The sequence below is a fragment of the Microtus pennsylvanicus genome, chromosome 5 (genome assembly GCF_037038515.1).
Source record: "Microtus pennsylvanicus isolate mMicPen1 chromosome 5, mMicPen1.hap1, whole genome shotgun sequence".
Classification (NCBI taxonomy): Eukaryota; Metazoa; Chordata; class Mammalia; order Rodentia; family Cricetidae; genus Microtus; species Microtus pennsylvanicus.
In genome coordinates this window covers 40102168-40127055 of record NC_134583.1, presented here as the reverse complement: position 1 = coordinate 40127055, position 24888 = coordinate 40102168, and the positions used below count along the sequence as shown (strand labels likewise).

General features: G+C 37.7%; 1 protein-coding gene and 1 pseudogene across 2 annotated transcripts in view; one reads left to right on the top strand and one right to left on the bottom strand.

Annotated features, from left to right (window-relative positions):
* The window catches only part of LOC142850751 (solute carrier family 7 member 12-like), a 78495-nt gene extending 66205 nt beyond the window's left edge, over positions 1-12290 (top strand). For both annotated transcript variants that reach the window (XM_075974663.1, XM_075974662.1), the window contains 3 exons: positions 2989-3120; positions 7381-7742; positions 11745-12290. In XM_075974663.1, coding sequence (XP_075830778.1) covers positions 2989-3120; positions 7381-7742; positions 11745-11999 — 749 coding nt within the window. In that variant the 3' untranslated portion in view covers positions 12000-12290. The remainder of the gene's footprint in view (positions 1-2988; positions 3121-7380; positions 7743-11744) is intronic.
* Positions 12291-17923: 5633 nt separating this feature from the next.
* LOC142851247 (G patch domain-containing protein 4 pseudogene) lies at positions 17924-19279 on the bottom strand (annotated as a pseudogene).
* Between the last annotated feature and the right edge of the window lie 5609 nt (positions 19280-24888).

The window sequence follows — 24888 nt, the reverse complement described above, 5'->3', positions numbered from 1 at the left end:
CCCTAATGAAGACACATGCATTTAACTGTCTATACTTCTTGAATATTGATATAATGTCTAAAGCTAACTTGATTTCCTGTTGCTGTGACTTCCCAATAATAATGATGCTCTGTAATCTGGAAATCTTTCCTAAAATAAGACAATTATTTTATAAGTTGTAAGGATATTTTATTACATCAATTATAAAAGTAATGAGACAGGAGTTGGCATCATAACTTTGGTCATCTCTGTAATAAGCCTGACCACATGCATTTTAAGCCTATATAATTTTTTTGTAGGAATGTAGAGGCATTTAGTCTGTTGAGCTAAAAATGCTACAGGATTTCAAAGGCAGAATGTAATGAACTGTGCTAATGAGTGTATTGAAAAGAGTAACGCTGAGAAAAATGTGGACACTGACAGTTCAGCTTCTGAGTTTTAGAGGGGAACAAGGACTTTATTGAGAGATGATAGAGAGACCATGTTTTTAATACTTTGGCCAAGAATCTGGCTTTGTTCCAAAAATTCATTTAAAATATGAGTAATGTAAATAAAATGCTGAAGATCATGCAATGTTTGTCTTTACAGATTTAGTTTAGTTTATATGGGTGACATTTTATAATTCCACCCATGTACCTGAAAATTTGATAATTTCCTATTTCTTTATTGTTTAATAGAATTTTTCTATTTTACTATAAATCATATAGGATTTCCTTCTTGAAAGTTCAACATTTCAGGATTTACATTGATGTCTTTGATACACTTGCAGCAATTTTTAAAATAGGGTTATATATTTAGGGACAATATTATTCTTCCTACAGGTGGACAACCAGTTTTCCAAACAACACTTGTAGAAGAAGCTTTCAGATCTTTTGTCAAATATGAAATGGTTGTAGCTATATATGCCCTTGCCAAACCTTTTATTTTGTTTCATTGGTCTATATATATATCTGTTTTGTTTTTACAAGTTGCATCCTGGTTTTATTATTACATCTCTGTAATAAGTCTTAAAATGTAGAATAATAATCTTACCAGCACTGTAATTACTCCTGATTGGCTTAGCTATTTTGGGTCCACCTGAATTCTAGGATTTCTTTTCAATACTTATCAAAAATAACATGGATGATGGGTATTTTGATTGAATTTGAATTGAATCTCTTTATTTCTTTTGATAGAATGGTTGCTTCCACAATATTAATTCTACTAATTCTTGAGCATGGAAGATCACCCAATATTCTAGTGTTTCTCTTCTTCTTCAGAGATTTAGTTTTCATTGTAGAGTTCTTTCACTTTCTTGCTTAGAATGATTCTTAATCTTTTTGAGGATATTGTGAATTAGAATTCTTCCATTACTTCAACATGCTTTTTGGTACACAGAAAGGATGTTGTTGTTGTTGCTTTGACTTGTTAAAATATCTCACATCAAGTTTAATTTTTGTTTGAGTTTTGTTCAGAAATTCTCTCTATTAAATTCTATTTTTAAATGCTGAATTTTTCTTAATGCAATCATCAGTTTATTCACATTCTTGTAGTGTTCATTTCAGGATTAATTCATATTCTTTATTGAGTTTATTGATAACATTTATTATTTTTACTTTGAAATCATTGTCTTGTGTGTCATCTATATTCCATATAAATTGGGAGGATTAATTTTTGGAGAAGACATATTGTACTTATTTATGTTGGTGATGATTTTGATGTAACATTGTATCTCAATTTAAGTCATTGTTAGCTTTATTTAGTATTAATTATATATTTTTGTATAATCTATCTATTGTCTATCTACCTCTATCTATCTATCTATCTATCTATCTATCTATCTATCTATCTATCTATCTATCTATCATCTATCATCTGCCTATCTGTTTGTCTCTCTGTCTCTCTGTGTGTTTGTCAATCTGTCTGTATATTTATCTATCATCTATGTCCACTACTTTTAGTGAGATTTTGGATTTTTAATAGCCCTAACAAGAATCTTTTGGTAGGCAGAATATTGCCTAAGATTAAAGTTTCACAAGTACTTGCTGTTGAAATTCTAATGAGTTTCCAAAAATGCTTCTAGATTGGCTTGTCAAATGACATTTCTGAATGCTGAAAGAAACCCTCCATTAAATTAGCTGGTTCTCACCATAGATTCTTAGAAATGTTGGAAGAATTACACATTTTTATGGGTAATCATTTTATCATTGGGCAATAAAAGTAGGCCTCTATTCTGTTCTCAGTATACCTAAGCTTGTGTCACAACAATAAGAATTAGTGCTACCTGAAGAGGACACACAGGGCTCCTGTGAAGTCCACATGTGTCAGGATTTATGCTTGCTTATAAATTTTAAACAATGATTTTCTCAATTGACAGCATATCTGTCGAAGGGAAAAAAGAGAAGGAAGCCTGTATAATAATACTTATGTCACATGAAATGAAACTGATTATTGGCATATTAATGTCACTTACAGCCTTCAAAGTTGGGAATTTGTTATGCACCATTGTTACCCAAAATAGAGAAAGGCAGTTCTCCAAGTTCTGACCTCACATAATTTTGTTTAAACCTTTGTGAACAAAGCAGAAGAGATAAGTTTATATTGTTTATACTGACTACTCCTTGCTTATAAAATTGAACGTCTCTTTTCCATAATATAATTTGGTGAATAATATGTAAATTTCAAAAACTTTTATTTTTAAATTAGGATCATAGAAAATGTCAGCATTCAAACAAAATTTGTCTGCCAAAGGAGCAGAATTAATTTAAGAAAGTTAAAGAAGTATCACATTTTTTTTCTTGTTTTGGTTTTCCAGACAGTGTTTCTCTGGGTAACTGCTCTGATGTCCTGGCACTAGATCTTCTAGATCAGGCTGACCTTGAACTCACAAAGATCAACCTTCCTCTGCCTCCTAAGTGCTGGGATTAAAGACATGCACCACCATGGCCAGGCCTTCTTTTCTTTTTCATGCAGAGAAGAATACATTTCTCAGTATGCAACTTTTCTAATGATTTTACTTGTGTTTTTCAGGAGAAGTAGAAAATCCCTCTGAAACAATTCCCAAATCATTGATTTTTGGTCTGCCTATTATAGCTGTGATTTACATATTGACTAATGTATCCTACCTGGCAGTTTTGACACCTCAGGAAATCATTGCTTCAGGTATGTCTGGGTATAAACAATCACAGATACAAATGTCTTTAATTGTGTGATGAGCTTTTAGTTCTCTTGCACACAAATACTACAGCCTCTAAATAACTCATTCTTAGGTACAAAACAGACACCTTCTGCCTTCCACATGCCTCCTGGGTACTCTTATCCTCATAATCCTCTCTTGCAGTCTAGTTGAATTTATTTTAAATTCTATACCCCATGCACAAACAGGCTTTTTAGAATTTATGACTGTCTCATTATAGAGAGCTTGAAGATCGCATAAAATCTTGAAATAGAATGGAAGACCATATTCAAAATCAGAATTAAGTGGATACCTTTTGGATTTAGTTAAAAGATAACCTTTAGAAGCACAGTTTAACAATTGTAGCTTTGCAAATATAGGTGAATAACTCTAGATATATAAACACTTGTGATGGAAGGAGGGGTAGAACTAATTGAGAATCAAATAGGAATGGACAAGTATAAGAAGTTAAGATCTTCCAGGCCAAGCCGAGAAGGATGAGCCTGGAAACTACCTGGTGTTGTCAAAGACACTGATCATGTCAAGCCAATAAGGGGTGATTATGGGATATTTCCTGAAGGCCTAGAAACAGGTGCTGTCAGAGGTCGTTATCTTGCCTAGCCAATGAGAGCTGACCACTGTGATGTCAATGGATAGGAAGGCCTGGGTGATGGAATGATATATAAGTTTTTTTTCCCATTGTAAAATAAATGATTTTGCCCTATTCCTTTCACTGTACTTTCAGTGACTGTGTCCATTGATGTCAAGCCTTCTCATGCTCTCCCCCAAGGAAAACATTAGGGCCCAGCAACAAAAAATTACTAAAAAATCATATAACTGTAACAATAAATTTTAACAGTAGCTTATAATCTTTATTTTTAATTCTTTTTGGTTTTCTGAGACAGGTTTTCTCTGTAGCTTTGGAACCTGTTCTAGAACTTGCTCTGTGAACCAGTCTGTCTTTGAACCTATAGAATCCACCTGTCTCTGCCTCCTAAGTTCTAGGATTAAAGAGATTGACCACCATCTCACAGCTCTATAATCGGTATTTATATACACAGGGTGGATAATTTTTTAACCATGTCAGATAAAGTCAGATAACAAATTTATTGCTATTTTCCTAATGTCAGATATACTTATTAGTTAAGTGCTGTGGATTATGCTCATTGTTAACTAAAAGATCATTGGCTTATTTCTGGGCAGGTAGAGATTGAGTTCGAGATTCATAAATTAAGATAACTCTGGGAAGAGGAAGGTCAGAGCCAGAGAGTCACTGGAAATACAGAGAAGAAACATGAGAAAGTTTGTACTGAGAAAAAGTACCAAGCCATGTGAACAAACATTATTATTGGTTAATTTAAGTGTAAGAAATAACTAGTAGTAAGTCTTCTTCTTGTTAATTATAAGTAATATAAGCCTCTGTGTGGTAATGCAAGAAGTTACTGCTGGATATTTGTAACCAAGTGACTTCAAGAGAGGAAATGTCCATTTATATATGGTGCCCAATTTGGGCAAGAATTTCCATACAAAGTCTGTAAAAGCATTAAAAAAAGGATTCTAAATATACAAAAAGTCTTCTTAGTAACCACTTTTTCTTATGTAGGCTCTAGTTTCTAAGTGACAAGCAGAGGCACAACTCCATTAGAAGATGGCTTCCTGAAAGAGTGCTTTTGGCAAAAACTGCATGGCTCTTTTAAGAAACCCCGCTACTGAGTACTTAAATGTGGTTTTTGAGCAGTGGGTGGTTTGCTACTTAGTGGCAGTGTGGACTTAGACACATTGCAGTGTTGGAGTGATAAACATGGCTCCAGCTTTTGCCTTCACCATTAAGCTAGATTCTCATCTCAAGAAGCTAAGGAATGGGATAGCGCCAATTTCCAAAGCTGCAAATTATTAGTCATCTATAATAGCAAACTTATAGTCATATTAATTAGGTTTCCAAAGTCATACAGAAATATATTTCAGATAGATAGACAGCCTTTAAACACTTCAAAGACCTACAGAATATGTGATTTAAATTGCTTTAAGAGCTTAGACTTTTATTGATATTGAGACTCATCTGCTCCTGGTGGCACCAACTGCTTCAAAGAGGATAATTGGCTTTGAAGAAACTTCATATGTTGGGTTTTTTTTCTTTATGGCAAAAGATATCATGTGGGCAAAGAAACTACTCTTTCCACAATTGCTTACAGTTACTGTAAAAACTGGACCAAAAGCATGCAAGAAAGGTGACTGCCAAATTTTGTCAAGAGAATATAGAACAGTTCTTCAAAATTCCCTGCTTCCCAGCAAGCCTGTCAGATATGCTAGGCCTGGAAACTAGACTTTGATGATCCAATGTTGCAGAGGAATTTTGGATGACTGTACATGCAGCTTAAGGTCCCTGTCAGAAGTTAACTTTATAACCTTTCTATAGACTTTGATGGAGTTAAAGACTAGATATTCATATTTACATTTTTCTTAGTTATAACAAAAGACAAATTAGATGTGAAATTTTAGGTTTACCAGGATAAAATAGATAATAGAGTATTTTCTCTAATTTTGTAAAATACAAATAGACTGACTATTGTTACTATAATTTTTGCTTACCAACTGTTTTTGTTGTATACAAGTTTACTAAGTTAAGGTTAAAATCATTAATTAGATAAAAGGGGGAAAGCTGTGTATTATGCTCATTGTTAAATAAAAGTTGATTGGCTGATAGCTGGGCAGGAAGTGATTGAAAACAAAAGCCATATAAGGATAATTTTGGGAAGAAAATGGCAGAGTAGGAGAATTACTGGAAAATACAGAGAAGCAAGAGGAGAATGCTGTACTGAGAAAATGTATCAGGCCACATGGCTAAACAATGATAAGAATTATGGATTAATTTAAGCATATGAGTTAGCTAGAAACAAGCCTGAGTTATTAGAAAAGTATTCATACATAATATAACCCTGAGGTAATTTGGCTCCAGGACAGGAAACATCCATTTATACATAAACATATTTTATTTCCATTGGGAAAAAATCTTTCAATTTATAAAATATAATTTATGAATATTTTAGTCACTGTTTTAATTACCCATGGTGTTCCTATCAATTCTCCAAAAATTTTATGACAAAAATTGTCCATTTGTTTAATCCACAAATCTATAGGATAAACTTTTATGGTGGGTCCAGAAAATTGCTTCTATCTTTCATAGGGTCTGTAAATACTCTGGAGACTGCTGCAGCTTGGAAATCATATGCCCTGAAGCTTAAAATATACTGAGCTCTTAAGTTTAAGTGGCTCACTATCCTTTAACTAGAAAATTCTAGAATATGTGCGTTATTGTATTAGTGCAAATGTTTGTATTTGAAAAAATAGGAAACGACAAAAATATGAAAATCATGGATATAGTGGAACTGGATAATTGATTCCCATTATTCATTAGATAGGATAAAGGAATAACAAGAGGCCTTTAGCAAAATAAATTCATCCAAAAAAATAAATGATGCTTCAAGTGATTTCCACATGAGGTCATGAGGTGTGAACAGTCTGACAGATAAATAATGTTTCCTCAGTTTCTACACCTGATGTAGCAGTGAAGCAGCTGAGTGACACTATTTGAATGTCAAATGTCCCCTATATGCTTAACTGTTTGATTATTTGGACTCCAGATTATGAAATTACTCTGAAATCTATAGAAACTTTCAAATGCAGATCCTTGCTGAAGAAACTGAATCATTTTCGAATTTAACGGATCAGATTCCTTTATGTCTACTTTCTGACTAAAGATTCATTGTGATCAAATGCCTCATAATTTTTCCATCAAACCTTGTCTGATATGGTGCACTATGTACTACAAAACTGTAAGCTAAAATAGAGTCTTCTTAAGTTTGTTTTTATCATTATTTGGTCACAGTAAGAAGACTAGTGACTAATACAGTGAATCATGGAACACATGCTTTACAGAGTATGTTGTACATAGTCACGGCTTCATCTCCTCACAAACTATCTAATATTCTCAATTTATCAGGTATCCAGTTTACCAATTAAGAGGGCAAGAATTCTGCAATATCAGGGAATGGAATGAATGCTGGGACATAAAGACTTTTAATGCCTTTTACTTATTAAATGAAATCACAAGAATGAGTAAAGTAACTCCCTCTTTTGGTAGAAGCACCCAAGTTTCATTGATCATGAAGGAAATAACATAGGGTTATCACTGTATTCTTAATAAGCAAAATATCTTTCATTCTTGAATTTCTGTTTAATTTTTGTAGATTCTGTTGCGGTCACATGGATGAACAGAGTGTCACCTTCCATGCAATGGGTCGTTTCTTTGGCCATCTCAATTTCTATACTGAACAACACTGGCTGTGGAGTACTTTCAGCCTCAAGGCTTTTCTATTCTGCAAGCCAAGAAGGACAGCTTCCTTTAATTTACTCGATGCTTAATGACCACCACTGCCCAGTTGTAGCTATCACTCAAATTATCATATTATCATCTTTGGCAATAATACCTTTGAATATAATCTATGTGGTAAAATATTTAGGACTAACATACTGTATTGGAAATGGACTAAATATGATAGCTTTACTTAAACTGAGGTACAAGGACCCACACCTACCTAGGCCTTATAAGGTAAATCAAAGTATGAACATTAAATTTATATAAAGAATAATGAAAGAAAATGTTTTTAATTAACCAATTAATTTAAAATCCCAATTACAGCCTCCTCTCCTCCTAGTGCCTTCTATAAATCCCCCTCTGTGCCCACTCTCCAATCTACACCTTCTCTGTTTCTGTTTAGAAAAGAACAGGTTTCTCATAAATATCCATAAAACATGGCATATCAAGTTGCAGTAAGTTGCTTCCTAAAGCCAGCAAAAGAGTCCGAGATATTCCTTGTTCCCACTGTAAGGAGGCCAAGAGAATCAATCCACACAACTATAATATCTGCAGAGAGCATAGGTCATTCCCATGCAGGGTCTCTGGTTGTTGATTCAGTCTCTGTGTGCCACTATAAGACCAGGCTAGTTGATTCTGTGATGTTTTTGTGATATCCTTGTCCCTTCTAGCACCTACAATCTTTTCTCTCACTCTTCTGCAGGATTCTCTGCCTAATGCTTGACTATGGGTCTTCATCTGTTTCCATCAGTTGCTGGATGAAGCCCCTCTGATGACAATTAGGCTAGACACCCATTATACTCTTTATTGAGAATTTGTGTGGTTTCAGTACCATGGTGTCTGTGACTTCACAGAAAGAATTTGGCAATGTTCTTTCTGTTCCTCTGTTCCTTTTTTGTGGAATAATTGAAAGGGTATTGATATTTAAAACTATCAGGCCATGGGCTATTTTTTTTTTCTTTTTGGTTGGGAGATTTTAGCTTCTATTTCCTTAGGGGTTACTGGTCTATCTAAATTGTTTGATTTAACTTTGGTAAGTGCTATTCATCAAGACATTTTTTTTCTTTTAGATTTTCTAATGTTGTGGATTGTGGATTATAGGTTTTTAAAGCATGACCTATTGATTTTCTGGATTTCCTCAGTATCTGTTTTTATGTACCATTTTTGTTTCTGATTTTTTTTAATATTCTTTCTCTGCCTTATAGTTTGTTTAGATAAGGGTTTATGTATTTCGTATTTTTGTTAAAGAGCAATTCTTTGTTTCATTGATATTTTATATTGGTCTCTTTGTTTCTAGCTTTTTTATTTCAGTCCTCAGTCTGATTATTTCCTTCTTTGTATTTCTCTTGGGTCTATTTGCTTCTTTATTCTAGTGCTTTTTCAGGTGCCTGCTAAGTTGCTAGTGTGAGATCTCTCCTAATTCTTCATGAAGGTACTTAGTGCTATGAACGTTCCCTTAGCACCATTTTCCATGGTGTCCCATAAGTTTGGATGTTTTCTATTCATTTTTATTGAGTTCTTGGAAGTTTTTAACTTCTTCTCTTTTTTTTTTTTATTTACTCTTTGACCCAGTGGTAACCCAGAAAAGAGTTATTCAGTTTCGGTGAATTAGTAGGTTTTTTGTTGTTGTTGAAATCCAACTTTAATCCATGGCTGTCTAATAAGTTACATACTATCTTAAAAATATTTTTGTATCTGATAAGACTTTCTTTGTGATAGTTTTCAGAATGTCAGTTTTCAGAATGTTCCATGAGGTGCTGAGAAGGGTTTGTGTGTATGTGTTTTGGTGAAATGTTCTGTAGATGTCTGTTATGTCCATTTGAGTCATAATATCTGTTAATTCTAATATCTGTCTGGTTTTTGTCTAGATAACTTGTCCATTGGTGAAAGTGAAGTGATGCCCTTCTCTGTCTCTTTTGATTAATTTTTTTCTTGAAGTCTATTTTGCTAGATATTAGCATAACTACACCAGTTTGATTCTTAGGTTCATTTGATGGGAAAATCCTTTATGAACTCTTTACTGAGGTTATATCCATCCTAGACACTGAGGTTTGTTTTTTATCTACAGCAAATAATGAATCCTGTTTTGGTATCTATTTTGTTAGTCTGTGTCATTTTATTGGTGAATATAGTCCATCAACATTGAGGGATATCAAGAACTAAGTATTGTTAATTCCTGTTATTTTGTTGTTGGTAGTGTTAGTGCTAGCATATGTGTGTGTGTTTCCTCTCTTTGGGTTGTATTAGTGTGAGATTATCTATTGCCTGTGTTTTTGTCAGTATAATTAACTTCCTAGGGCTGGAATTCTCCTAATAGTATTTTCTGTAGGCCTAGATTTGCAGGTAGATATTATGTAGATATTATTTATATTTGACTTTATCATGAAATGTCTCTTTTTCTCCCTCTCTTTTGCTTTATAGTTTTGCTGGATATAATCTGGACTGGCAACCATGGTCTGCTAGATTTTACAAGACATTAGTCAAGGTTCATATGGATATTAGAGTCTCTGTTGAGAAATTGAGTGTGATTCTAATAGGTGTGCCTTTATTTGTTGACACTTTCCCTTGCCGCTTTTAATATTCTTTTTGCTGTTGTTTTATTTAGTGTTTTATATTTATATTTAGTGTTTTATATTTATTTAGTGTTTTATTTAGTGTTGTTATATTTAGTGTTTTAGTTATTATTTCATGAGAGTATTTTCTTTTCTGATCCACTCTATTTGGTGTTCTGTAAACTTTTAATACCTTTATCATTTATGATTTTGTTAAATATATTCTCTGGATTTTTGAGGTTTTTTTTTCTCTTTCTTCTATGATTTTGTTTTTTCATAGTGCCCCAGAGTTCTTAGATGTTTTATGTTAGGAACTTTTTAGATTTAACATTTTCTTAGACTGATACATTTCCACTCTCTCGTTTTCAAGACCTGAGATTCTCTCTTTCACCCTCTTTTTATTATGTTGGTGATGTTTTCATCTGTAATTTCTTTCAGCTTACCCAAATTGGAGTTATTTCTAAGAGTCCCTCAATTTGTATTTTCTTTATTACTTTTATTTTCAGGTCTTTAACAATTTTTCTTCATCTGTTTTTCTTTTTTCTTGGCTTTCTCTTAGGGATTTATTGATATTATCCAATTTTTGCTTGTTTTTTCCTTGATTTCTTTAAGGTGTTTTTTTTTTTTTTTACTTCTTCTTCAAGGACCTCTATCCTCTTCATGAAGTCAGTTTTATGGTCAATTTCTTGTGTTTTAGATGTGTTGAATTTTTCAGATTTGGCTGTTTTAGGATAGCTTGACTCTGGTGGCACCACATCGCACTTTCTGTTATGGATTTTGTTCTTATACTGGCATTTAGCATTCGTATTTGGTCTAATTATAAGTCTAGGTGTTGATTACGGCATCTGTCTTTGTTGGATTGGTATTATTTTTTTCCCTTGTATCTTCTCTGGTCTTCTAGCCTAATATTCAAGGGATTTGGTGACTAGACAATAGGGAGTCCCTTCAAAGGCTTTGGGATCTTGGGGTCCTCAGGTCAAGTGTGACCCTAGGTAGAGATGACATTTTCATCTAACGTTGTAAGCCAGGATATAAAGCCCCAGAATTCTAGAACAGTTGATTGGGCTTTAGGGAACATTCACAGGCACTGCTGTAAAGTTGTAAGCCAGGATATAAAGCCCCAGAATTCTGGAGTAGTTGATTGGGCTTTAGCGAGCATTCACAGGCACTGCTTGGTGTGTTCCCTGGTATGCTAGATCCAGCCTGGTCTCTTGTAAAGCTGAAGTCTTCTATAGAAGTTGTAGGCTCTTATATGGAGCCCAGGGATTTGGAAATATTCTGAGATTGTTGGGCAGACTTACAGGGATTTAGTTGATGGTGGGTACTATCTTACATGGGGTCCCTAAAATTAGGGACCTCCTCTAAGGCTGCCAAGGCTGTGGGATATAGTATGGAGATGAAGGGAGGGAGTTGAATGAACATTGTTTCTGGTTGCAAACTGAATAATTGACAAATATTTCCTGGGTCAACAGTTTCTAATTTTGTGGTATGAACCATTTGGGCATAGATTTTTATTATGTAAAAACTCTAACTTATTGGTCACTAAAATGTTTTATTTATACTAAAGATTGAAGTTAGTAACATAAAAGTCTCAGATCTAAGAACAATCAAAGTATATTTTTGTTTGTCATAGTAAATTTGATAACATAGTCACTGTTCATTTTTACTTTCTTTTTACTTTTAGGTGTGGCTGCCACTTGTATTTGGATCAATAGTTTTAAGCTTGATTCTACTCCTAATACCAATTATTAAGTCTCCAACGTTAGATCGTTTCTATGAGGTCACCATTTTTTGCAGTGGACTTCCATTCTACTGGATTCATCTTCGTCTAAAGAAATATGCTGGTGCTTTTGATAAAATCACATGTTATTTACAATTACTATTCAATGTTTCCCCAGCTGAAGATCATGATAAATGCTTTTCTACAAAGAAAAACTGACCACAGAGATTTCTGAAAAGAGTAAATTTTGACAAGTAAATTGTCTATTAATTGATGCAATTGTTTATATAATCCTTTATTTATAAATGCATATAATTTTAAACACAAAATTCCACATCTCCTGTATATTATCTATGAGGCAGAGTCAATATTTCCTCAAAGATTTACCTACTTTATATAGAACAAACACAGAAGGGAGCACAAAGTCTGCAAACACAAAATTAAATGACACTGCAATGCTAAATTCTTTTATTTTATAATATACAATGTATCATTTATCTATACCAAAATGTAACCTATCACTTGATATAGATATATTGTAATATATTGATATTAAAATTTATCTATATCAGTTTATATATCATATATGTTTAGATATTTAAGGATAATAAAATGATAATAACACATATGTAATCACAGCTGTGGCAATTCACTCACTAATTTCAATGGTTAAAATAATTAAATATTCAAATAAGTGATACAAAATATAAAAATGTCTATTATTTAAGAACTTGTGTATTATTTAGAACTTAATTCAATATCTTTTCCACTACTGCTTTCCACGTCAAAAATACTTTAAGTATAAATACATGTACACAATATTCAAACTGTTTAAAAATCATATGTGTTCTTTATTCATTCTTCATCTCTTTGAAGACTGAAAATTATTCTGTCAATGACTCAATAAATAAATCATATCTAAATTATTTAATAAATACTTTCATATATTTATAAGTTTGACTTTTTGTTTATTTATTTTTTCTCTTTTTAAAAATTCCTTTTACATATCAAGTACAGTTACCCTCCTGCCCATCCTCTTGTTCCCTGTTGGGACCTAATGGAGTCCTGCCCTTCCTACTCACCTCCCCTGATGGTGACCTTTCTTGCCATTGTTGTTCTGGGTTTCTGAGAAACTTGCAAGTTCCATGCTCTCATAGTTGTTTACCAACCCTGCTTCCTGAGTATGCATTGCCTTGGCCCTAACCTGAGGATCTAGTGATGAGGTCTCCATCCTGCTGACCCACCTGACTAGGTTTGGTATAAACCCCCTCGGTGATGTACAATAAAGTCTTCTGATTCTGCAACATCCAGAGTGTGTGTTTCATTAATCCTGATGTCCTTCGCTTGGACTTGGCATTCAGCCTGTGCTGGGACGGCAGCTCCCCTCAACCCTCCCATCCCCATTCACTACTCAGAGATGGTAAAAGTGTCCTTACCATGGGAAGTCAACTAAGACTGGCATATCAAGTTGGGGTAGGGTCAAGTCCCTCCTAATTGAGAGACTGAGAAAGTTTTTTTTTCCCCATATCGAATCAGTTCTAAAAAGATGGTTCATGAACCAGGGATAAGTTCTGGTCCACTTCTAGAGGTTCATCAAGTAGACCAGGCCACACAACTGTCACCCACATTCAGAGGATCTAGTTCAGTCCCATGTGGGCTCTCTAGCAGTGATTTCAGAGTCTATAAACTCCCACTATCTCAAGTCAGCCGTCTCTGTGGGTTTTTCCATCATGATCTTCTCACCCTTTGTTTATATAATCCCATCCTCCCTCTTGTTGACTGAATTCCTGGAGTTTGTTCCAGTGCCTGGCTGTGGATCTCTGCATTTGCCTCCATAAGTTACTGGGTGAAGGTTCTATGGCAATAGAACCTTCTGATTACAGGAGAGAGGCAGTTCAGATACTCTCTCCAATATTGTTCTTATCTGTGTTCATTTTGTTGATTCCTGGGAACTACCCTAGCACCAAGTTTGTTTCTTAACCCCATAATGCATCCCTGTATCAAGATATCTCTTTCAATGCTTGCCCTCTCCATCCCTGTTCCAATTTGGACACCCTGAGCCCTCATGTTCTCATCCTCTATCTCTTTCCCTCTTTCCCCCACTTGCCTCAAGTTTAGCCAGGAGATGTTTTCATTTTTAGCAGTCTGGGGTCCCATGGTCATCCACATTCAGGCAAAATGCTTAGTCACCATACAGGCTTAGAGCCAGCTTTTATGGGTGTATGATGGAAGAGATAAACAAAAATGCCAAAACTGTCCAAGGCCATCTGACCCACCTCAGCAAATGCTCGTGCTCCCTTGCCACCTGAGGCTTGAAGGCCACCAGGTCCCTGTGTCAAATGTGCTCAACATGGTTACTGGGCTAGGGCTTGCCTTAATCCTCACCTTCAGCTCTCCGGCCAAGTGTCATAAAAAGGGGTCATTGAGCAATTAATTGCTCCTGTGCACCTCCTGGTATGGGGACATCAAAAGCAAACCAGCCTCTAACAGACCTTCAAATCTGGCCATGGACAAATGTGTATGTCTGGGCTTCCTTGACCTGACCACTCTCGTTGCCAACAGGGAACCATAGGTAGATACCATGGTATCAGGGTGGCCCATCTCCTTTCACTTTGGCATGGGAGCCATATATTTAGTACAGAAGGAGTTTTGGGGACCCAACCCTTCTTATTTTTCTATTGTCAGGCTACCAGGACAGCCTTACCTACCTCATTAGACTCCACTACTCAGCTGCACTTTTAGGAATATTCTTCTCATGTATTTATTTTTGGTTGTGCCAACCTGCCCTATAGCCCTAATGGGAAGGAATTTTTCAGCCAAAGTAGGAACTTCTATTTTGTTTGCTTCTCCCATTAGCCAGATTCACAAGCAGCTCCTCTTTCCTTCTCTCTAGCTACCCACCCTACTGATTCCGACATGTCATTTTCTCTGTCAGCCTTTCAATGAACCCTAAAATCTGGGACACCCAGAACACTCTGTTGTTAAGCACCATTCCCCCATTGTCATTCAATTACAGGAACCTACCAGGTACATTACCTAAGTTCAGTACCCATTCTCACCCCAGAGATATTTTAACCCCTAGACACAAAAGTGAGACTTTCAAAACAGATTTTAATATAACAAGTTTATTTTTGACTACCCGCAGAAATCAGTAACCTGTGTCTCCTGGATGTAAACGTGATACGATGTTGATTAAAAAGGAAAAGGTGCCTTAAAGTTTGTTTCAGTTGGAAATTAAAAGTTTAATTGGCAATTCTTCTCTCTTTTGCTTTATAAATGTCCATAAGTTTAACACTAACTAATAAAAATCTGTTAAGCTATTAACCTAACTCTAGCAGAGTACTAGACATTCCATTCCACTACTATATTACCATAAACCTGAGCTCAGTATTTTATGTTTCCCTGGGTCCCTTCTCAATATTGTTTTTAAAATGTATCACTTTTATAAACTTCAAATTCTCATAAGTTCCAGGGAGGAAAACTGGACTCATATGAACAGATCAGATATACTCAAGATAAATATCATGCAACATTTTTCTCATCTTGGGACCCCCTTCCCTTATATTGGGAACCCTATGGGATCCCCCTCTCATCTTAAAATTCTCCTCCCTTAATTACCAACCAGGCTCTATTAAAAAATTTCTACATTTCATCTTCTGTGTTACCAGCATCTTATTGGGTCCCAGCTGTTAGCTAATGATTCTACAGAGCTCAAACCATGAGGAAGACATGGTTACCATAGGACCAGCCCCTAGAGATGACTGATACCCACCAACTCAGCTTGAAGCATTTTCATGAGATCCAATGCCTCCATTCTTGCCCACTGGTTACACTTATCCCCCACTTTTAATAAAAAACAAAATGGTACATTTTGTTATTTACATCACATCCAGGGTACCATAGCCATCCACACTCAGACAAAATGTTTCATACTATATGCTAGCATTCCGAGCATCCTATAGTCACACATGCACCATCAGCATTCAAGCAAATTCCCTAGTAACCATAGGGCTTTATGTTCTACGTCATCGATGTGCTGTGCATGGCATTGCTACATAAGCCCTGTGGGCATGCACTAAACTACCTTTGAAAAGTGGGCATGTGTGCCCATATACTTTTTCACTACATTTCCTTCAGTCAAGCTTGTGCACACCCACTTTCCTTTCTTTTTATTAGTAAAAATACTTAGAGAGAGTTTTGTTGTATATCTTCTTATCCATTCTCATGACTAGTAATATAATTATCTATTTTATCTTCCTCAGGTGGTCCATGCATGTCCTTCATGGGGTTCTCCTTTTCAGCTAGCTTCTCTGGGGCTGTGAATTGTAGCCTGGTTATTGTAGCCTGACTTTATATCTAATATTCACTTGTGTAACATGAAGGGCCAGGCCTGCTTGTTGTTGGGGTTTCTGTCCTGCCTGGTACCCCACAACTGTTTAACCCCAAAGAAAATCACACACAGTTCTCCATAAATTATAAGCTGATTACCCGTTAGCTCTATCCTCTTACTGGCTAACTCTCACATCTTGATTAACCCATTTTTTTAATCTATGTTAGCCATGTGGCTCAGTACCTTTTTCAGTGAGGCAGATCACATCTCGCTGCTTCTGTGATCTGGGCACGAGTGGGAGGAATCAACTTCCTCCTCCCCAGAATTCTCCTGTTCTCAGTACATCATTTCTACTTCCTGTCTGGTTTTACCACCTATATTTCCTGCCTGGCCAATCAGCATTTATTTATAACATGATTGATAGAATAGAGATTATTCTCCTGCACCACACTTGTGAGTAAGTACATATCATGTTTGTCTTTCTGGGTCTGAATTACCTCACTCAAGATTATATTTTCTAGTTCCATCCATTTATTGCAAATTTCATGATTTACCACTGAGTAAAATGTCATTTTGTAAATGTACCACATTTTCTTTATCCATTCTTTACTTGAGAGGCATCAAGGCTATTTCTAGGTTCTAACTATTACAAATAATGTTGCTAATGAACATAACTGAGTAAGTGTTCTTGTGGTATGATTGAATATCCTTTGGATATGTATTGCTGGTTCTTGAGACTGATTGACTCCTAATTTTCTGAGAAACTCCATGCTGAATTTCCAAAGTGACTGTGTAAATTTGACCTCCCAACAGCAAAGGTAGAGTGTTTTCCTTAGTTTACATCCTCTCCAACATAGGTTGTTATCAGTGTTTGTGATCTTAGCCATTTTGAGAAGTTTAAAATGGTATCTCAGAGTCATTTTGAGCTGCATTTCCCTGATGGCTAAGGATGTTGAGCAAGTCCTTATATGTCTTTCAGTCATTTGAGATTCTTCTGCTGAGAATTCTCTGTTTAGATCTGTACCCATTTTTATTTATTTTTTTTGAAAGATTCTTACTTGTTTGTGATACGCAGGGAGGTAGATGATACCTCTAAACAAACTCAGCTTAGCATTGTAGCGAGACCCCAAGAGGGTAACAGAGCTTCTTTAAAAGTCTCCAAGGGCCGTCTAATTTGTTTTCAGAACGTCACATGCTGGAAATTATGATGTTAACTGGGAATGACCTCATTTAATCATGATTAGAAACAGGCAGTCTGGAAGGCTAACCCAGCCTATACATCCAAATGTATGTTTTTCTTAATCTTCACAGTATTTACAAATGAAGACATTCTGCAGGGTATATTAGTACAGGCCGAGGTAGAGGCAGGTGGATCTCTGAGTGCTAGGAAAGCATGAGCTATATTAGAGAAATCCTGTCTCAAAAAAACAAAACAGTCTTTTCACATACATCTACATTTTTAGACTTTTACCAGAGACACTTCTTCAAATAAAAACTTCTATCCAAATTTTTCTTCCATCATCCTTTAGCTGGGCACCAGGGTCCGTACTTTTTGGACAAGACATTGTTCAGGGAATGTCTCCCCCTCAGCAGACTGGTCCTTCTTAGCTGCTTGCAGAGGGGCAAACCCAGGCTACCCCTGAAGAGGAATCAGCAGGGCTGCACTGGAGACCTCCGGTCCCTCTTCTTCTTCTTTCTTCTTCTCCTTCTCCTTCTCCTTCTCCTTCTCCTTCTCCTCCTTCTCCTCCTCCTCCTCCTCCTCCTCCTCCTCCTCCTCCTCCTCCTCCTCCTCCTCCTCCTCCTCCTCCTCCTCCTCCTCCTTCTTCTTCTTCTTCTTCTTCTTCTTCTTCTTCTTCTTCTTCTTCTTCTTCTTCTTCGCTCTCTGGTCAGTGTTGATGCCAGCTCTCTCCTTTGGATGTGCCTGACTTCTCTCACCTTCATTCTCTACTTCCCAAGTCCTGCCATCATCATCTTTATAGCTTACATCCAAGACCACCTCCTCAAGACACTTCTGTCTTTTCTTCTTGCCTCTTCTGACCTTTCTCTCTCTCTCTTTGTTAGGCCATCCTTCCTTTCTTCATCTTGGGTGTCCAAGTCCTTTCCACAGTGCTGCAGCTTCTTGCTGCTTCTCCATGGGTCTGTGCCTGCTCCACTGTCCACTGCCTTTGGCCTGCCTGTCACATTTCTGCCTCCTTTATCACAGACTTCCATCTCCCCCTCTTCTTCATGGTGCTGCCTCCTCTTTTTCTTCTTTTTCCTAGGTGACTGATCAGACTGCACTGTGCTCAGCTCTCTAGGCCCACTTTCTCCTTCAGCCTCTTCCTCCTCACTTCCTACAGCCATTCCCTCTTTCTCTTCTTTCCGCCTCCGTTTCTTCTTCCTGCTTTTCTTAACACTCTGGTCAGTGTATTCTAGAAGTGCCTCACCTACGTTCTTTTCAGGTGTTACAGCCTCTTCCTCCTCTCTCTGTTTCCTCTTTTTTTTTCTTCTTTCGGGAGGGCTTCCTGTCAGTCTGTGGTTGAGAGGTGCCCACATCCTCTGAGCCTTTGAACCGAGCCAGGAAGGCCTGCTCTTGGGCCTCCAGGCGAGCAAGTTTGGCCTTCATTGTGATTCCAATCCGGGCAGCCTTGTGTGCTGTTCGCCCCTTACAGGCTTTGAGTAGCATCTCATCAGTCAGAATCTTTGGAGGCAGAGGCTCGTGGCTGTCATCACTGCTGCTCGCTCTGTCAGGCTTCTCCTCACCTGAGGTCAGTGTGGCTGTCTTCACAAACTTCTGGTACAGCAGATTGGGCTTGGGGTGATTACGCTGGGTGGTCTCCGTGGAAAGTCGCCTGATCTGCACTCCGTCCTTCCCTGTGTCCACTACCAGGCTGGCTGCAGTCTTGTTGAAGAGATCACTCCACCAGTGGTTTGTAAACTCCTTGGCAGGGTCATATCCCACCCCATGGGTGTCTTGCTTCAGCGTCACCTTGAGGGCCTGGGTGATGCCATTCTTGTTCCGGCCCAGGCCCTTGCCTTCAGTCCATCCATGTTTTAGCAGCTGCTCTTCAACAAACTTCATCCCGCGACTCTTGACCTTTGGGGTGACACTCATGGTGGGCAAAGTCTTTGTCCTCAGATTCTCACCAGGGAAGACATGGTACCATCCTTCAGTGCGCGATCCTCTCCGTGGAAGTGTACCCATTTTTAGTTGGATAATCTGCTATTTTCATTTCTAGTTTCTTGAGAGCTTTATATATCATAAAGATCAGCCCTCTGTCAGATGTGGGGATGGTTAGGAAATTTTCACATTCAGTAAGTTGCTCTATTGTCTTATTGACTATGTCTTTTGCTTTACAGAAGCTTATCAGTTAACATCAGTACCATTTATTGATTTTGTTTTCAGTGTCTGTGCTGCTGGTGTTATATTTAGGAAGTGGTCTCTTGTACAAATGCATTCAAAGCTACTACCAACTTTCTCTTCTATCAGGTACATTGTAAATTGATTTATGTTGACGTCTTTGTTCTAACTGAAGTTGAGTTTTGTGCATGGCAATAGCTAGGGACCCATTTGCATTCATCTATAGGTCACACGTCCAGTTCTGCCAGCACCATTTGTTAAAGATGTCCCTTTTCATTGTTCCAGTTTGGCTTGTCAAAAATCAGCTTTCATAGGTGTGTGTATTAATGTCAGGATCTTCAATTTGTTTTCAATGATCCATGTGTCTGTTTTAATGCCAATTCCAAACTGTTTTTAATACTATAACTATAGTAGAATATGAAGTGGTGGTTAGTTATACCTAGTTCAAGTTCCTTTGTTGTAGTAGATTGTTTTGGTCATGGATTTTTTCTCCATTTGAAGTTGAACATTCTCTGTGCTGAATTGTGTTGGGATTTTGATAGGGATAGCCTTGAGCCTGTAAATTGTTTTTGGTAAGATTGTCATTTTTATTATGTTGATCCTATCTATCCAAGATCATGGGAAATACTTTTATATTTTTATAATTTCTTTGATATCATTCTTCAAAGACTTTAAGCTCTTGCCACACAGGTTCCTCACTTTTTTTGTTACAATTACCCCAAGTTAATTTGTATCGTCTGTGGCTATTGTAAAGAGTGATGTTTCTCTGATCTTTCTCAGCACATTTATCTTTTTTTTTGTTGTTAATCTTGTTGCATCTTGCCACATGGCTGAAGATATTTCTCAGCTGTAGGAATTCCCTGGTAGAATATTTGGTGTCACTTATACATATTCACATATCATTTGTAGATAGAAAGAGCTTGACCTTTTTCTTGTAAATTTGTATCCCTTTAGTCTCATTTTCTTGTCTTATTGCTCTTGCTAAAATTCCCAGTACTATATTAAATAAGTATAAAGAGAATAAATAGCCTTGTTTTGTTTTTAATTTTAGTGAAATCACTTTGAGATTCTCTCCATTTAGTTTGAAGTTGGCTGTCAGTTTGCTGTATATTGCCTTTATTATGTTCAGCTATGTTCCTTGTATCCTTACTTTCTCCAAGACCTTTATCATGAAGGAATGTTAGATTTTGTCAAAGGCCTTTCAGCATCTAATGAGATGATCATGTGTTACTTTTTTCCTGTAAGTTTGTTTAAATGGTAGATTTTATACACAGATTTTCATATGTTAAACTATCCCTGCATCTCTGGGATGAAGCTTGTTTCATCACGTTAATGATGTTTTCAATGTGCTCTTGGATTCAATTTGCCAGTATTATATTCACTATATTTGCATCAATGTTCATGAGGGATATTAGTCTGTAATTCCTTTTCTTTTCTGTATCTTCCTATGTTTTGGGTATCAGGGTAACTGTCATGTCATAAAAGGAGTTTGTCAATGTTCCTTCTGTTTTCATTTTGTGGAACAATTTTAAGAGTATTAGCTCTTCTTTGCATTTCTAATAGAATTTTGTGCTGAAACCATCTTTTCCAGCCCTTTTTTTTTGGTTAAGAGACTTTTGATGACTGCTTCTACTTACTTAAAGGCTATAGGTCTATAAAGGTGGTTTATCTGATCTTTATTTAATTTTAGTAAGTGGTACCTATTAGAAAATTGCCCATTTACTTTTGATTTGTCAATTTTGTGGAGTACAGGTTTTTGAAGTATGACCTAATGCTTCCCTGAATTCTACTCTGTGTCTGTTGTTATATCGCCTTTTTATTTTTCTTTTGTTAATTTTGATATTCTCTCTTTGCCTTTTGGTTAGATTGGATAAGGGTTTGCATATCTTGTTGATTTTCTCAAAAAAAAAAAACCCTGACTCTTTGTTTCATTGATTCTTTGCAATGTTCTCTTTGTTTCTATCTTGTTGATTTCAGCCCTCGGTTTGATTATTTCTTATTTTCTACTCCTCCTGGTTCTTTACTTCTTCTGGTTCTAGAGCTTTCACTTGTGCAGTTAAATCACTAATGTGAGATTTCTCCAAAGTCTTTTTTTAATTTATTAGAATTTTTTATAAATACCCATCTGTAGAGAGCTGCGTTGAGCCACACCTTAAAGATGGTGCTGGCGTCCACCCTCCGCGATCCCGAAAGTGAGCGCTCTCTGTGATAAACAACCCCATATATGGCTAAGGCCAGGCTCAGGCTATAATCATTCGATGATCTTAAGCTGTTTGCATATGCGTGGACCTATGGATGGTGCCCACGTGGCAGTCCAGGGTTGGTGGTCCAGGCCTACTTAAGGGCTGGCAGAGACTTGCCTGGAGAGAGAGATTCCATTGCTAACAAGGTCCTGAATAAACTGCTTGCAAGAAGAGCTCCGGTGTGGCATCATCCTTGCTGGTCGAGGCTGTCTCGAAAAGTGGGCCGGACAGGGATCTTCGCTTTCTCTCCGTGGAGCTCAGAACTTGCTGCAGTCAGGGGGTGCGCCGGTAAGTCCTCAGGTAAGATTGGGGATCCGCGATAAAAGCGGGTTTTATGCTCTCACCTGTAGGAAAAGGGAGAGCGGAACAGTAGAGCTGCGACAAAAGCTGACGAGCTAAAAGTGAAACTATAAAAGTCGAACGGATTGTCAAATGGGCACTTCATCTTCTCACCCATTTTTTTTGGCTCTTAATGAGCTGCTTCGTTTGAAGAACTTAAAAATAAAAAGGAGCACGTTGGAAAGATTTTTGAATGGGTGTGATGTGGTAGCTCCCTGGTTTGCCGTTTCGGGCAACCTCCCTGTATCATCCTGGGAAAAATTGGGTAGAGACCTTGGTTTCTCTGCAGAACAGGGCATGCTGAAGAAAGGAGTTAGACCAGTTTGGAAGCTAGTACGCGGTTGCTTGGAGGATCAAAGATGCAGTGAAGCCATAGAGAATGGCCAAGCAGCCCTTGGAATTCTACAGGAGGAAAGATCTGAGAAGGCAGCCTCTGAAAAGGCTATGTCTGACACTGGGTCAGGCAAGGGCATAAAGGAAAGGAAGCCTACAACTTCAAGGCTATATCCTAGTCTGTCCGACATGGAGGAATCAGGTATCTCAGTCCATCCGGGGTCTGATGATGCTGAGGATGAGGAGGGCCCCTACAGGACCCCCTAAAAAACATCCATAAATTGTTAGATAGGATAAAGATAAAAAGAAAAGAGAGAGAAACAAAAATGCCAACAATTTGAAGGGGCAAGGAGGAGTGTGACCCCCTCAGCCCCCTTCCATATCCTGAGGTCATGGGAGCAGAAGGAGTGATTTCTTTCAGCCCTGGAGTATGGAGAGAAGTTAGGGCAGAAATGATGACGGCATTCCCAGTATTTCAAGATAATCAAGGCAACAGATACCATGAGCCCTTAGATTTCAAAGTCATTAAAACATTGGCAGAGTCTGTCTGGACTTATGGTATTTCAGCCTCCTTTATGGTGGCTCAGGTGGAAGCCCTGCATAGATATACTATGACCCCAGCTTACTGGATGAATCTTGCAAGAGCTTGTTTGTCCCCTGGTCAATACCTGGACTGGAAAGCCTATTTAATTGAATTTGCCAATGCCCAGGCTGCAGTAAACTTAGCAGCTAGAGGAGCCCAAGCAGTCTGGGACACAGACATGTTGTTCGGACAAGGTAGATTTGCTAACCAACAAACTGGATATCCCCCTCAAGTATATGAACATCTTAACACTATCGCTACCCGAGCTTGGAAGTCTTTACCCAATAGAGGGGAAGTAAGAGGTAATCTGACAAAGATTATTCAAGAACCTACAGAGCACTTTTCTGATTTTGTGGCTAGACTGATGGAAGCAGCAGGAATGATATTTGGTGATCCTGAGACCGCTATGCCATTAGTCAAGCAGTTAGCATATGAACAATGTACTAAAGAATGCAGGGCAGCTATCATCCCGTATAAAACCTGGGGGCCAGAATATTGGATGAGAGCATGCAGAGAGCTAGGAGGTCTGCTGACCAATGCCGGATTGGCGGCGGCCGTACTTCGGCTCAGTAAAAACGGAGGCAATGCAGGAACTTGCTTTTGATGTGGCAAAACAGGTGATATAAAGTGTAACTGCCCTCAAGGAGGAGGTACTCAGCAGGGAAAAGCCCAGGAATCTGGAAGTAGCCAACGCACATTTCCAGGACTATGCCCTAGATGTAAAAAAGAAAAGCATTGGGCAAATGAGTGTAGATCAGTAAAAGATATTAATGGAAAGCCTCTAATGAATGTTACTATGCCAAAAAACGGGCAGCAAGGCCCCTGGCCTTAGGGCCCTCAAATATATGGGGCAATGGAGGATCAGAATCAGGAGAGGAGTCAGGAGCAGTGGCCAACCTTCCGACACCCCAAGGACTGTGGCGAGCCACTGCAGGTTCAGCAGGATTGGGCCTCTGTGCCACCACCAGACTCGTATTAACTCCTCAAATGGGGGTCCAGACAGTGGATTCTGATTTTCAAGGTCCACTTCAGCCTGGCACAGTGGGGTTATTAATAGGGAGGTCATCTACTACCTTAAGAGGATTACAAATCCATCTTGGGATTATTGATCCAGACTACACAGGCATTGTTAAAATTATGGTTGAGTCGCCTAGGGGCATTTCCACAATTTCCCCAGGTGATAGGATAGCTCAACTTGTTATCCTGCCTAGTTTACATGACAAGCATCCCACTAAAGATATCGAGAGAGGCGACAAGGGATTTGGTTCATCGGGCACTGACTTGACATTTCTATCCTTGGATTTAGATCAAAGGCCCACTTTACAGCTAACTGTTTGTTAATGGGACAAACATCACAGGTCTCTTGGATACAGGAGCAGACAAAAGCATAATAGCCAGTAAAGATTGGCCACGAGGATGGCCTATGCAGACATCATCACATACCTTACAAGGATTGGGGTATGCTAGTGCCCCTAATATCAGTGCTAACTTGTTAAATTGGCAGGACACAGAGGGCCATTCAGGTGTAATACAACCTTATGTTCTTGACCTTCCAGTATCATTATGGGGAAGAGATCTCATGAAATCTATGGGTTTTAAATTAAGTAATGAATATTCAGACAAAGCTCAGATTATTATGAAGAACATGGGCTGTCATCCAAATTTTGGTTTGGGCAAATTCTTGCAAGGCCAGAAGGAGCCTTTAATAGCACAACCAAGGAAACCCAGGCAAAGGCTGGGTTTTTTCTTAGGGGCCGCTGAGGAAGGAATTCCTATTTCCTGGAAATCGGAAGAGCCAGTGTGGGTTCCTCAGTGGCCACTTTCTTCCGAAAAACTACAAGCAGCCCATCAGTTAGTTTAAGAACAATTGGAGGAAGGCCATATCAAGCCTTCCCTTTCCCCCTGAAATACTCCCATTTTTGTCATAAAGAAATCTGGAA